General features: G+C 49.2%; 1 protein-coding gene across 3 annotated transcripts in view; it reads right to left on the reverse strand.

The window, feature by feature from the left end:
• RYK (receptor like tyrosine kinase) overlaps window positions 1-11,434 on the reverse strand; it is a 48,378-nt gene extending 36,944 nt beyond the window's left edge. Inside the window, exon 1 of one of the 3 annotated variants that reach the window (XM_064666617.1) lies at window positions 11,014-11,432. In XM_064666617.1, coding sequence (XP_064522687.1) covers window positions 11,014-11,287 — 274 coding nt within the window. In that variant the 5' untranslated portion in view covers window positions 11,288-11,432. Of the gene's footprint in view, window positions 1-11,013 lie in introns of all 3 variants that reach the window. The other 2 variants (XM_064666618.1, XM_064666619.1) reach the window with 2 other exon arrangements.
• Between the last annotated feature and the right edge of the window lie 3,049 nt (window positions 11,435-14,483).

Raw genomic sequence — 14,483 nt, forward strand, 5'->3', positions numbered from 1 at the left:
CTTATGAAGTAAATCTGTCCTGCAACATCTACTAGTAATAACGTGTTCTTCTTAAACACAACAGTGTTTAGGAGTCTGTCACCTGGGGTTACACTTAATTACTTAATCACTTCAAATCATCATAACATCATTCTGGCACATTTTGTCTGAACTGGGAGATTTAAAAAATGAGTGCGCAATGTAAGAGTTGGATGAGATTGCTGTTAGACTAGGGCTAAAATATTGCAAAAAGCAGCATTTCATTAAGAGCAGTCTGGCAACAAGAGCTGACATAATTATCTGTCGCAGCACAGAAAGGACTGAAATTAGGGCCTGTTTTCCTAATGTTCTGGTCTGTAATTTGGGCCTGTTTTCCTAATGTTCTGGTCTGTAATTTGACGGAGTTTCTTCATCAGCAGCTGAGAAATCTCTGCAGTGTGACATCAAACCACCCCAGCCCTCCCAGAGCGAAGCCACTCCTGGTCCTGACTCACAGCCACTGAAACTAATTAATTGGGAAGAGTTACCCAGTTCAATGAGTTGTTATATTCACATAAATATTCTATTTGTTCTATTATGTGCTCCAGAGAATCAGGCCTCTGGGTTAGTCCTCTGGCCAGACCAGAAGTTTCCACTCCAGCATGAACATCCACATTGAAGGAGTAGGAACCTCGAGCTTCAACACCCCTCCACCACCCCCCACTTCCCAAGTCCTGCCCCATAAACACACCGGATTCTCCCACCACTGGACAATTTACCTTCTTGAAGAAAGGCATCTTCTTTTTACTTCCATTTTCCTTTCACTTAAAGTGCACCCTAAATCTGAAACACTGACTTTAAAGCCTAAGTCTTCCTTTTTTTGCAGCAGGTTCTGCAAATGTCCGCTGAAAAATACAGCCTAAGGACAAGGAAATGTGGTTGAAGAATTAAAAATCAGCTCTTGACTACTGCAACTTCTTTTTTTTGGGGGTAGTGAGCACACTTTCCCAGAGCAAGCCTTCTTAGCTTGAATGTGCTTAATTAATTCACTTCAACAATCAGCCTATGCAGAGCTGAAACTACAACTGGGAGTTAAAAAAAAAAAAAGAGGAAAACAAATGCAAACTGATCCCCATGGATCAATTTAGTTCAGAAAACAATAAACTACTGGGAATGCAGTACTAAGCATCTGAATATAGAGACACACAAAGAACTTTATGCATCCTATTTGTGCATAACAACAAAATGAACTTTGCTTTAATAAAACCACTCACAGATCACAGCCTTCCACTTGCAATTTTTACTTAGGTTTTCCACAAAGCTACGGCCTGTCAGTTATAGCTGCTGATCAGGAATTTGGGCTGAAATACTTGTTTTTAAACACCTTACAGCCAGGAGCCTGTGGAAAAGATGACTGATGAAAAAATATCACAGGGAAAAAAAAAAGTTTAAACCTTCAGCAACACAAAGATGATGAAGAAACAGCTTTTCACTCCCCTAACACAGGTGCCAGGGACAGTCAAAGGATGTTCAGTGTCAAGTTGAAAAACAAATAATCAGCACAAACCCAGCAACACTTGCAGCTCTGCCAGCTCCAGGACTCCAAAGAGCAGCAATAAGAGGGCACGTGGACTTTGGTTATTTGTTACCTGTGAAGAGTTAACTTTCCCTGAGCTGGAGGTGCAAAACAACGAGCAAGGCTTTCCTTTTGAGGAAATACTTGTCAGAACTTCAAGGCAACTAATGCATCCTTGAAAAGCAACCAAGAGTCCCCAGCAGGAAATCTTTGCAGGAAGCTTCCCAGCATCCAGCAAACAACAGAAAAACTCTGAGCTGAGAGCCCTCATTAAGTCCTTGTGAATCTTCACAGACAGATCTTCCCCAATTCACCTTATTGATGCTGTTAAATACAATTTGCAAGTTCAACACCACAGGCAAATGGGATTTTTCCCACTGAAAGTGGGAAAGTCAAAGAGGACTTCTTCCCCTCCACAGAAGAAGCTCCCTCAGGAGATGTCACTTGCCGAAGTAAAAGCAATATTTAACTCAATCCATTCTAAAAAGAAGACATTTATTGTCCCTAAGCCCCATCTGCTTACCCTTTATTTGTCTCTGAACAGCAGCAACAACTACATTTCAACCACCTGCCTGCTTGTTCTTCTTTCCTTTATCTACAGAATAAACCCTTCATTTTTCTGATAGGTGGGATATAAAGACCACTGTGGAAATCGTTAAAAGATGACACTCACCTTAATGGGGGAAAAAAAACAACCCAAAGCAACACCACCTATCTCACCTCAGAGCAGAACACAAGTGAACTCTGTCCTGAGAACATCTTTCTAAATGAAATTTGCCCATCTCAAGGAAAAAAAAAAAAACAAACTAATAAACTCCCACCAAAACCAGGAGCCACTTTGCTATTAAATAGCCAGGATGGTGCACAAGTTACCTGAAGGTCTGATTCCAAAGGAAAGAGGCAGGAGAGATGCACAAAACAGATACTTGAAGGCAGAGGAAAATTAGTGGCAGTGACTTACAGAGGGCAAAGGGAAATGGGACAGGTGGAATAGGAACAGCCCAGGTGCAGGGCTGGGAGAGACTGGAAGGGAACTTTGATATTAAAAAATAAATCTAACTTTAATGAGACAATAGAACTTTATTCTTAGCATACAGAATAGTTGGTGTATTCATGAAATAAAAATTTACCTCAGCAGTAATGGCAAATCTCATCATTATTGGAACGTGAAGTTTGACGCTCCTTTGGAGATAGAATGAAAGCAAACACTGAGAAGAGAAAACCAAAGTGTTCCATCCTCATGAACTCCAGCTGCCCAAGAGCACAAACCTCAAAACAGAGGAACTTCCCATCAAATGCTCAGTAGTGTCACAAAGCTTTGGAAGGGACCTGCTGTAACTTCCCAGCCAGAACTCCACCACCTAACACAGGTCTGTCAGATTCATTTGGGCTCATAAATAACGTGTGTTTGTGGTATTTTAGTGTCACCTACCCACAGAAGCAGTGTCATTTTATTTTATTTCATTTAGTTACAGTAATGCTCCCACATGCTGATTTAGTTAACCCTGCAGGCAAGACCTTCAGAACAGTGTCTCTGCCAAGGGTCAGGGCTATTCCAGGAACCAGGACCCAAGGGAGTACAAATAAATTAAAAATGTATTAGAAAAAATACATACACTCTCAGTGCTTCAGACTTCTCAGCCTTGGAACTCACGCTCCCAGTTCTGTGCTGAAGGGATAATCTTACCTCTTCTGACATGCTTTGAACACTTCCATCCCAGTGACACAGATTGTTTGACCCAAAACCAAGCTCCACACAAACCAAACCAGGTCTGTTTCTTCTTGTGGCCACCTCTACCCCCACGGAGCTTAGCATGCTTTTCTTTTAATAGGAATTACCCTGCAAGGCCTTCAACCAACTTCATTAAGGCCCAAACAGCTTGGAGAGGATCACCATCTTTAGTTTATCAGCCTGCTCAGCTCCACTGGCGTTGCTGACGTATCCTGCAGCTTTCCAAGCCTCTGGAGCAGCAGCTCCCATGCCTGTGTTCCTGCTCTGCTCTTTCCCAAGCAGCGTGCTGAAATCAATACACTGGTTAATTTAATTACAGCTATTCAACACCCAGTAAGTGGCAGTGAAATTCTAAAGCACCACATTAGTTTCATGCTGCTGCCTCTGCTCCCAGAGCTCTGGAGCAGCCAGTGCAAATATGTGAGTTATCCGCTTGGAAGAAGGACAAAGGTGGCAATGGAAGAGGAATAATGCATTTGAAGCCTCTGCCAGGGCGCCCTTTGTGCCCCTACGAGGCATTTGCACAGAGTGTTAGCATTCATTCCTACATGGGAGCTGCTGGTGCTGCTGCCATTCCAGGGGAAAAAAGGGGGGAAAAAAAAAAATCAATTCATCAGGCACAACTCGTTAAATTCACTTCACCCTGTACTCGGCTCTCCCAGCTGAGAGCTCAGTGCCACTCAAACACTGCACACCAAGGTACAGGGCAGTAACTCCCAACTGAACACCCTCCCACTGTGAGGAAAGTGGGAGCCTCCCTGATAGTGCAGTCTGGATAGTGTCAGGTAGGAATTAGTCATCAAGCCATTTCGCTGGAGCTCAGCAAAACTGTGAATCAACACATTTGGAATCTGTCTCATTAATTCAGCTCTTCCAGTATCCAAACACAGCTCTGAATAGCAGAAGGGGAGGAGAAAAACACAAGGCTTCCCCAGATGCTTCATCCTTTAAAGTACCCAGAGGGTACAGCACAGCTGCCTCCACAGCTCCCACTCTCAGGAAAATGCCACCCTGGGATTTTTCATGCCTGTGAACATGATCCCTATCTCCTGTATTTCCCTCTGCCCAGGTGGTGTTTAGGAGCAGTTTTGGTCCCTGCCTTCCTCCCAGTATCCTGAGCCCTTCTTGCTGGCTTTTCTCATGCATGCAGGGAGCTGTGCCTCCATTTCCTCTCCCTTGTTCCCATTCTGTCCACATACTGGAGGGAGAAAGAGAGCAGTATTCCAAGAGGCCAAACAATCACCAGTGATAAATAGGATGCTGCCAAACCCAACACAGGTGTAAAGTCACGGCAGTGAGGAATGCAGCTTTGGGAATTTCCCCCCCCAAAACAGTCCAGCCTTCAGTCCCAGAGGTCAGGTTTCTTCCAAGTCCCTGACACACAAATGTTCCAAGAGCCACAAACATTTATCACTAGGCAGCCCTTGGCCTCTGGGGAGCTGAAATGGCTGTTCCCTCCCAGGGCTGAGTGCAGACAGAGCTGCCCCTGCAATCCCTCCCAAACACCAGCCTGGAGAAGGAAATCGCCTTCTCCAGGCAGGATTCACATGGAGCCCCCGGCAGTTTAAATCCCAACACATCAGCTGGTGTGCTAAAGCAGGATTCAGAAATCAACCCCCCATCTCAGCAATGCTGAGCAGATCAACACACACAAGGACTGAAGTTTAGTTCCTGAACTTCCCTCCTAATGGCATCACACAGAATATGATTTCAAAGCAATCCTAACCCAGGCCAGGGGCTGCCTCCACTGGAGTCACTCCCAATGGCCTTCCACAGGCCATTTCAAGCTTCCAGAAGTGTATTCCTCTGCAGGTCTGCAAGCATTACAAATACTGCAGTAAGTACAGATGACTGCACATATCTCCACAGAAACAGCTCTCCACAAGTTATTTGAACTTTGCAAACTAAAAGGGAGGTAAAAGAATGGAAAGGGGCCAAGGAACCCCAAATGCAGCTTGTTCTCATAAGCCTCAGTACAGACATGAGCTGTGGTGCTCTGTAAATCAGACAGACAGGCACCCAGGAGCACGGAGAGGCTCCAGAATGAGCACAGGCTGCTCGACTCCACAGGGAACTTGTCCTGACCTGCTGCTGCTGCACCCCTGCTCCAGAGCAAGCTGGATCACATCACCCAAAACATCAGCTACTGCACACCCATCAGGGCTTTACTGGGAGAGGTAAAAGACCCATCACCCTAAATACAGCACTTCAGTTCACTGGGATGGATCAGAATACTTTCAGCAGGTCAGTTTTGTTTCAGTGCACAGTGACTGTCAGGATTAGAAGTTTCATACCCTTCCCATGCAGGTGGGCACCTACATAAATCTCCATTTTAAGTCCCTTTTGAATGGTACCACAGAGCATTACCAGGCAGGCTTTTGTACTCCTGCAAAGACAGGCGTGTGGACCACAGCGACACGACACTTATTTTTCCATAGAGCATGCAAAAACCTTCTGTTCTTCAGAGTCAAGCACTCAAAAGCTAGAAAATGAAGATTTAAGAAAACACACAGAGCAGGAACAGCTTCTGAGCTGTAGGTCACGTACCACACAGACACTTGCTTCCACACCGTGGGGGTAACTCAAATACCTGCTCCCTGGGGGACACCTCCTTCACCTTCCTGCAACCACAGAGGCTCTTTGCCGTATTTTTTCCAGTTCCTGTGAGCTACCCATGTCCCATGGAAAATGATCTTGGGTGCTCTAACAACAGCGGCACTCGGAGCACAGCACTGGCTCACCAGTGCTCCAGGTTGTGATGACGCCCAAGACAGGGAGGATTTTAACAAGGCCCTGAAGCTTTCCAAGAATCAAAAGGAATACCTACTTTCTGCTCCCTTTTATAACAACCAGGCAACGAAGGAACAATAGGATTTCCAGTCACTGTAGCCTCAGTGCAAGTACCATAAAGCACTTTTGATGTGAACTCCTGAGGCCAACTTCCCAAAACAGAGCCATCGAGAAAGCTCTTTCACAGTACAAGACGAAGATATCTTTCATTAAGATCATCTGCTGCAATAAGATGATGTTTAGACTCCATTTCTAATATACAAAATTGCATGTGGCCTATAATTTTCCAGGGATCTGCTCAGTCACACCTGGAGCACTGGGCTCCCCAACACAAGAGTCATGGAGTTACTGGAACAGATCCAGGGAAGGGTGCAAAGAGTATTAAAGGGACTGGAGCACCTCTCCTACGAGGAGAGCCTGAGAAAGCTGGAGCTGTTCAGCCTGGAGAACAGCTGGCTCAGGGGGAACCTCAGCAACATAAGTAAGTGTCTGAAGGTATGTGCAAAGAGGATGGAGACAGGCTCTGCCCAGTGACAGGACAAGAGGCAATGGGCACAAACTGAAACACAGGAGGGTCTGTGTGAACATCAGGAAAAACTGATATACTGAGGGTGACCAAGCACTGGCACAGCTTGCCCACAGAGGTGGTGGAGTCTCCAAACTCAGAGATGTCCAAAAGCTTCTGGATGTGGTGCTGGACAACCAGCTCTGGGTGGCCCTGCTTGGGCAGGGAGTGGGACCAGATGACCTCCGGAGGTCCCTGCCAACCTCAGCCACCCTGTGAGTCAGCAGCACAATTTAAAACACAACCAACCCACTGCTGTAATAGATTTTGCATCAGTTTTGCATCTTACACCCAGACAAGTAATTTTGGTAAGCTGCACAGCAGCTTCTAATGAAATTCTAGAACATGAAAGTCACATCAGTGTCAAATTAATCTAACTCTGCAATTAAGCAAGTGCAAATATAAAACCAACAGCAGACAGCATTCAGTGATTACTCAGAAGAAACTAGGCCAGAGAATAGTAAATTTGGAAACTCAATGCAAACGTTGTAGGACTTCTGACCCCTGCAATTCTAATTTAGCCCCCCTGGTACATATCCATTATGATAACCCTTAGTTACATGATAATGTGGTATTTTCCTCTCCTGGGACTAAAGTCTCAGTTAACACTCAGATCAGATCTGGCTCCAAAAAGACCCAGAGCCATATGAGAAGGAGGGCTAGCCACAAGACCAAGTTCACAGCTGAAAGCCATGCAGTCTCCAAAAAAAAAAAAAAAAAACCTGCACAGGCAGAAAGGATTGTCCTCTGCTGCTTAAGCACCTTGTTCCTGCCATGAATGCTGCAAAAGAACTGCCTGCAGTGCCAGGAGAGCTGCTTAAGCCAAGTTTGCACAGGCAGCTATTGATTCTGGTCCTTGTAATCAGAGGGTAGAACCTTAGGTCTCCTGTGAGGCTGAGCTGCAGAACTGCTGGGAACTCACAGTTAAGGTCTAAGGGACACACCAGGAATGCTCTAAGTGCCAAGTAACACTGTGTGCAACAGACTAGACCCAGTCCTCAATTATGAAAGTTAGTTATCTAACAATAATGGATATTTTCTACCTTAATCTCTGAACCTGAGCTCACTGCCTGCAAAGCAGGGATACATGGCCCTTTACATCCCATGATCCTGTGAAAAGCAGAACAATGGAGCATTTCAACATGAGGCAAATCACATTCTGATTTCGTGGGAAAATTGGAATGGAAGTCACTAAATCAAGTAGAGACTTTCTACTGAATAACTCATCACTGACTTCACACCATCGGCTCTGCGTATTCAGCATCCCAGAGCAATCACCAGAAAAGGGGACAGGATCAGGTGGTGTTATCACATCTGCAGTCAGTCACTCCAGAAGAGTAACAATATTTCAGCTCTATGAACCAGCTCCAAAAAACTACAAATCACAGTGCCAAGAGAGTTCACTGACACCCCTGAAAACGTTGTGGTGCTCTGGGTGTCTCTCCCCAGCAAGCAGCGCTTCTCTTCCTCCTCACCAACTCTTCCTGACCCTGTACCCCATCCCTGCTCTCACCCAGACACCTCTGGCTCCTGCTGCCATGCTGGAGTTGTGTCAATCAAGTCCCCTCGACTAACTCCTCTCTCCTACCTTTATCCCATCTATCGCTGAATCCTGCATGGTGTGAGTGGAATCTGACACATTCAACTGTGTGGAAACCACAGATTCTTTTTCTCAAAGGCTTATAGTCTGGGTGGCTGGGAACATTTTCCATGGGAAGGGCAAGAGATATTTCTGTCGGAGACACCATCTGCCTGCCATATAGCAAGTCCTGCCTTCAGACCCTGAGAACTCTGCAGCGTTTCAAAACAAAAATCCACCTCACACAACAAGACAAGCCAGTTTCCTCCAGCTTTCTTCTATGTAAAGTTCTGAAGATTTCAAAACAATTCCTCCTAAGGCAGACACATGGCCAGAATCCCACAGCCCAGTGGTGGAAATCTGGCATTAAGCACACAGGAAAGGAGCAGGCAGTTTTCACCGTAAATCACAGTATCTGTCCTGCCTCCACGCCACAAAGAACAGCAGCCACAAATAATCTGCAGCAAGTCCCTGAAGATGTACAGGGATGATATTAAGAAGCATGAACACACCACAGGCTGTAGTAACTGCAGTAACTCTGTGTAACAGTTGGGTTTATGAGCACTTCAGAAAGTCCTGAGAGTTTCTGTTCAGCCACAGCAAGACAGTAGCAGAGACAGAGTTTGTTTAGAGACAAAAGCTGAAAGAATCCAGTTTCTATTATTAACAGCTTCACTGAACTTAACACTTCGCTTCACATCTTCCTGTCCCCGTGACTGACTATCCCAATATCTGCTGAACCACGGTTTTTCCCGGGGAAGTTCCAGAAGCTGAACCCCCTCCCTGCTCTTTGCAAGTTTGCACATCACTACAAGCCCTTACACCATGAACATGATTGTACTAAGTCCCAGTCACATACTACAAAATGGAACATATCAAATGCCTGGGTTTGCTTTCTAAAGTGTGAGGAACTGGAATAAAACTGTCTGTTCCTCTGGATTTTCTTCTGCCAGAGCAATATATAAAGGTACTGCTGATTTGACTGCCTGTTCTAGATGCCTCACTAAACTACACCTCGCCTACAACAGCAAGTGTAAAGGATACCCATAAATTTAAATCTGCTCATGCCAACAACACAATTTAGTTCCTGGAAGTTTAGTTTGCAAGAGACTTCTAGTGATCTGAACCCCACTAACTGAAAGAAGTGCCAGTTTATCTCCACACTGGACTCCAATTTAACCAACTCTGGGGTCACAGAAGCAAAACAGATCATTTGTGTCAGATACTTAAAATGACATAAACCAGCCACAGACAGATGAGTAATAAGTGCCTTCAGCCACATTAACAACAGACACCCATAAGGGAGGTTGTAGGATGAAATTTCACTTAAAGAATCATAACAGCAGATATTCCCTGCTCAGCTGCTACTTCAAGATGCATAATTACTGTAGTGGGCCAAGGAAGCTTTTGCAAATCCAGCCAACACAGATTTCAGGCAGTGGGCTCGGGATAGCTCAAACCTTACCAGTCACTACTTCCAAGATTAACTACCTGTTCAGAATCCCAGCTAACCAGAAAGCCTGACATTTTCACCCTCTATCTGTAAAGGAGCATGTGGCAGCAAAAAGCACATGTCCTGTAAAAATGACGACAGCAGGATGCTGATCACCATGAGGGAAAAGCACTCTTCACTCCCCAGATCCCCTGACTTGGGTCAGCTACATGCTCACAGGGTGCAAATTAACTGGAGATATTTTTATTTTGTCCATTTGACGCAAATAAAGTCTTGCACTGCCAGTTTTCCAGCCTGCAGCAATACAGGGCACTTGGGAAAAACAAATCACTGGGGACACCAACAGATTTGTTTTGAGACTCCAGCCACCAACTCTAAACAAGAGCCTAAGCAAGTCAAAGCCTACAGAAAACAAATCTTTGTTTAAGTCAGACTCTCCAAGCACAGAACTCCTGCAAAAGCCTTCCACAGCGGGCCAGATGGGGGACTTCAGGAACTGCCTCCAAGTCCTTGCGCAGCAATTGTCAGCCTGCCTAGAAATTAAGATTCCTTTCACACACGCACCCAATTATTGCCAGGTCTCCTCTCTGCCCTCTGCATGTCACTGGCCTGGCTAATTAAATCCCGAGACTGAGCTCACCTCTCCCAGGGTTTACCCTGCTCCCACGGGACACCACCCGGGTCACTCCAACCGAGGGAGCCCCTTACCCTCGTGGTGAAGCCCTGACCAGCAGAGATTCGTTCCCGAGTCCTCCATTCTCCCCACAGTCCCCTGCTCCCCCAGTCCTTCAAAACCTACGCAGACCCCTGGAATCACTCATTCCCACCACAGTCCCACAGCTCCCTATTCCTCTCCTGAGCCACCCTCCGATCCTGCTGACTCCCACCATTGCCTCCTGGACCCCCACAGCCACCCCCCGATCCTGCTGACCCCCACCATCTCCACCCCAGTCCCCCTATCCTCCTGAGCCCAGGTCCTTGATCCCCGCTCACAGCCAGTCCTACAGGACCCACGCAGATCCCTGGATTCACCCATCCCCACCACAGCCCGTGGCTCCCCATCCTCTCCTGAGCCCCAGGTCCTTCATCCCCGCTCACAGCCCCCTCCGTCCTCTCCATCCTCCCCTGCACCTCCAGACCTGTCTCCCTCCCAACAGCCCCAGAGACACCCCTACTGCCTCCTGGACCCCACGGTCACCCTTCCCTCCTCCTGCTGACCCCCACCATCCCCACAGCCTCCCATCCCCTTCCAGCCCCCATCCAAACTTCCACCCCAACCCCACGGAAGCCCCTGAGCCCCGGCTGAGCGCCCGGACCCTCCCCACCACCTAAGCCCCGCGGAGCCCCCGGCCGCACTCACCGATCAGCTGCCGCACCTCCTCCTCGCTCAGGTAGATGCTGAGGCTGGGCCCGGGGCCACCGGGGGGCCAGTCCGGGGCGTGCGGGCCGGGCTGGCCCTGGACGGGCAGCAGCAGCAGGAGCAGCAGCGGCGGCGGCGGCAGCAGCAGGCGGAGGAGATGGCGGCGCGGGCCCCGCAACCGCCGGCACCGCCACGGCCCCGCGCCCGCCTCCCCCGCCGCCTCACGGGGCCGGCCCCGCCGCCCCCCGCCGGGCTCCCGGCGCCGCGGCCCCATCGCTCGGCGGGGACGGAGGGACGGAGGGAGGGAGGGAAGGAAGGAGGGAAGGAGGGAGGGAGGGAGGGAGGGAGGGCCGGGGGGACGCGGGCGGGACCCCCCGCCCCGCCGGACCCTCGCACGGCGCGGCCGCCGCCAGGCCCCGCCCCGCGCACGCGCCGCTCCCGCCGCCGCCGCGGGCGCCCCCTCAGCGCGGGGGGGGATCCCCCTCGCGGCTCTTCCCGCCCCTTCCCGCATCCAGCCCGGGGCCGGGAGGAAGAGGAGGAGGAAGGACGTCCTGCGGCTCCTGCCACTCACAGAATCACTGAGATCGGAATGAACCTCTGAGCTCATCGAGTCCAACCTGCGCCCGATCCCCACCTTGTCCCCCAGCCCAGAGCACTGAGTGCCACGTCCAGTCCTTCCTTGGACACCTCCAGGGACGGGGACTCCACCACCTCCCTGGGCAGCCCCTGCCAAGGACTGACAGCCCTTTCCAGGGAGAAATTCCTCCTGATGTCCAACCTGAGCCTCCCCTGGCACAGCCTGAGGCTGTTCCCTCTCCTCCTGTCCCTTGTTCCCTGGCAGCAGAGCCCGACCCCCCCCGGCTCCCCCCTCCTGTCAGGGACTTGCAGAGCCAGAAGGTCCCCCCTGAGCCTCCTTTTCTCCAGGCTGAGCCCCCCCAGCTCCCTCAGCCCCTCCTGCTGCTCCAGCCCCTTCCCAGCTCCCTTCCCTTCCCTGCACACGCTCCAGCCCCTCCATGTCCTTCCTGAACTGAGGGGCCCAGAACTGGACACAGCCCTGGAGGGGCCTCAGCGGTGCCAGCACAGGGGGACAATCCCTGCCCTTGTCCTGTGCCCACTCTGGGTGTGACACAGCCCAGGTGCCCTTGGCCTCCTGCCCACCTGGGCACACCTGGGCTCGTGTCCAGCCGCCGTCACCAGCACTCCCAAGTCCTTTTCCAGGTCCTTCACGGTCTCTGACCCCATCCCGATGAAAGGCTGGCAGGAGTGGGCGCTGCACCCTGGGCTGCCATCAAATCACTTCACACGTGCCCTGAGCCCCCTACGCATCCCCATGTCCCCCCTCGGCTGTCATTACTCCATCCTGAACCCTTCCAGTCCAACAGCCTGTCCTGGCCATCCATCCATGATGGACCAAGGCGAGTCATGGACACATGGCTGGAAATGCTCTGTCAAAACACCCCAGAAAAGATAATCCTGGAATAACTGATTGTGGTGGGTCAATCCTGGTGGGACACCTGGTGCCCACCAAAGCCCATCACTGCCCTCCCCAGCCAGACAGGGGAGAGAAAATGTAGTGAAGGGCTTATGAGTCGAGCTAAGGACGGGGAGATCATTCAGCTATACTGTCCTGGGCCAAACAGACCCAATTTGGGGAAATTTATGAAATCTATTACCAATGAGATCAATAGGATAATGAGAAGTCCACTTTGGAGCCAGCTGGCATTGTTTGCATTGAACACAGGGGAAGCTTCTGGCAGCTTCTCAAAGAAGTCACCCCTGTAGCCCCCCTGCTACCCAGAACCCAACACACTGCTCAGAAGCTTTCCCAACTGGAAGTACTGCTGGAATACCAGCATTTTAGTTGAAGAAAATGTCCTTTTTAGGTCACATTTTTAAAACTAAAAAATAAGGGTATTTTAAATACACTTTTTATAAGTATATAAAACATACCAATGTTGTATTTAACATTTTAATCTGCTTTTTTAACTCACAGTGCTGTCAAAGCTAAGAAGCAGCAGCAGCATTTCATTTCATTGTAACAGAGAGCCTTTGGCCCACAGAGGATGGTGATTTCAACCCCAGCCAAGCCATTGCTGCCTGTAATGATCCTGAAGTAAAATCCAAACTGTAAACACGTCTCCTGTTCTGTTACAGTATGGAATGCCAGCAGCAGGGCTGCTTGACAGCTGATATATTTTAAAAGAATGCAATAATAATCAAGCCCAATGATGAAAACAACATTAAATTCCAGCGTGAGACTTTGATTCTCCTATACAAACATTCCTGACCTTTTCCCACAATCCTCTGCTGTGCAGAATTTCAAAAGTAAGGATTTCTGCGGCAGTTTGGCGCAAACCCCCTTTTCAAGATATCCACCTTTCCCCTGAAACACAAAACCTCTGTTCTGATCAGCTAGGGAAGTGGATTTTGTTTTTCCGAGCTGGCTATTGACCTAAACACGCCTCATTCCTTCCTCCTCCAGGCTGAGGAGCTGCCTCCATCATCACCTTCCTACCTGCTGTCGCACCTGGCCGCTCTCCAGCTCCTCTGGAGAGCAGTGACAGCTTTGCTGTCGGCAAATCCATCACTGGGAGCTGCCTGCTTGATTGAGGTTTTCAGCAGAAGCATCACAATATTCATTTGTGACCATTAATAGCTTTGAATTACGTGCTTCCTCCTGACCTGCTGGCAGGAATTCCGTCCCTCCGTGGGACACCGTGACAGCAGGACACTGCAGGATAATTGGCCACAGAGGGGTTTAATCAGTGAGTCTTTCAGCTCATAATCCTAAGAGTGGAGAAAGTGTGTAGGAAGTTCTGCACTTCTAATCACTGTGGTGAAAGAGAAATCACTCACACACCTCCCCACAATAACCACCACTTCCTTAACAGCGTGAGGTGTAAAAAATAAGACACCAAACTGAAATGGAGAGGGAAGTTATGTGCAAATCTGGGGTTGGGTGGATGTGGCCCAGCCTGCACAGCACTGGTTGCTGAGACAGAGCTTTCCACACCCCAGCTCCTCCACGGGCCGTTTCCTCAGCCCCCAAACTCAGCGTCTGGGCATCTGTCTGCCCTGCAGACACAGCCTAATGCTCAGACTCTGGCTGGCTCCTGGTGCACCTCACTTAGGGACTCGTGGACAGACAGGCAGCGTTGGTGTCTGATGTGATCAAAACCAAGACTGAGGCTCATTAGACAAAGACTGAGCAAAATGTTGATGCCCTTTTCTGGTGAGCTGACAGGCAGCTCACATGGGGAGACACAGCCAGCATGGATCCATCACTTGGAGACATCCCTGCTTCGCTCCTAATGAGTGCAATGAGGGAACAGCAAGGAGTTGCTCCTGCTCTCTGGAGGTAGGATGAGCCCAGCGAGGCCCAAAATGTGGTGTAGGCACCAGGCAGGAGACAAACAGCTCTTTTTTTCCATGGGTTTGTCGAAGACTTGGCGGAAGAGACAGGGAAATGC

The sequence above is a fragment of the Pseudopipra pipra genome, chromosome 10 (genome assembly GCF_036250125.1).
Source record: "Pseudopipra pipra isolate bDixPip1 chromosome 10, bDixPip1.hap1, whole genome shotgun sequence".
Classification (NCBI taxonomy): domain Eukaryota; kingdom Metazoa; phylum Chordata; class Aves; order Passeriformes; family Pipridae; genus Pseudopipra; species Pseudopipra pipra.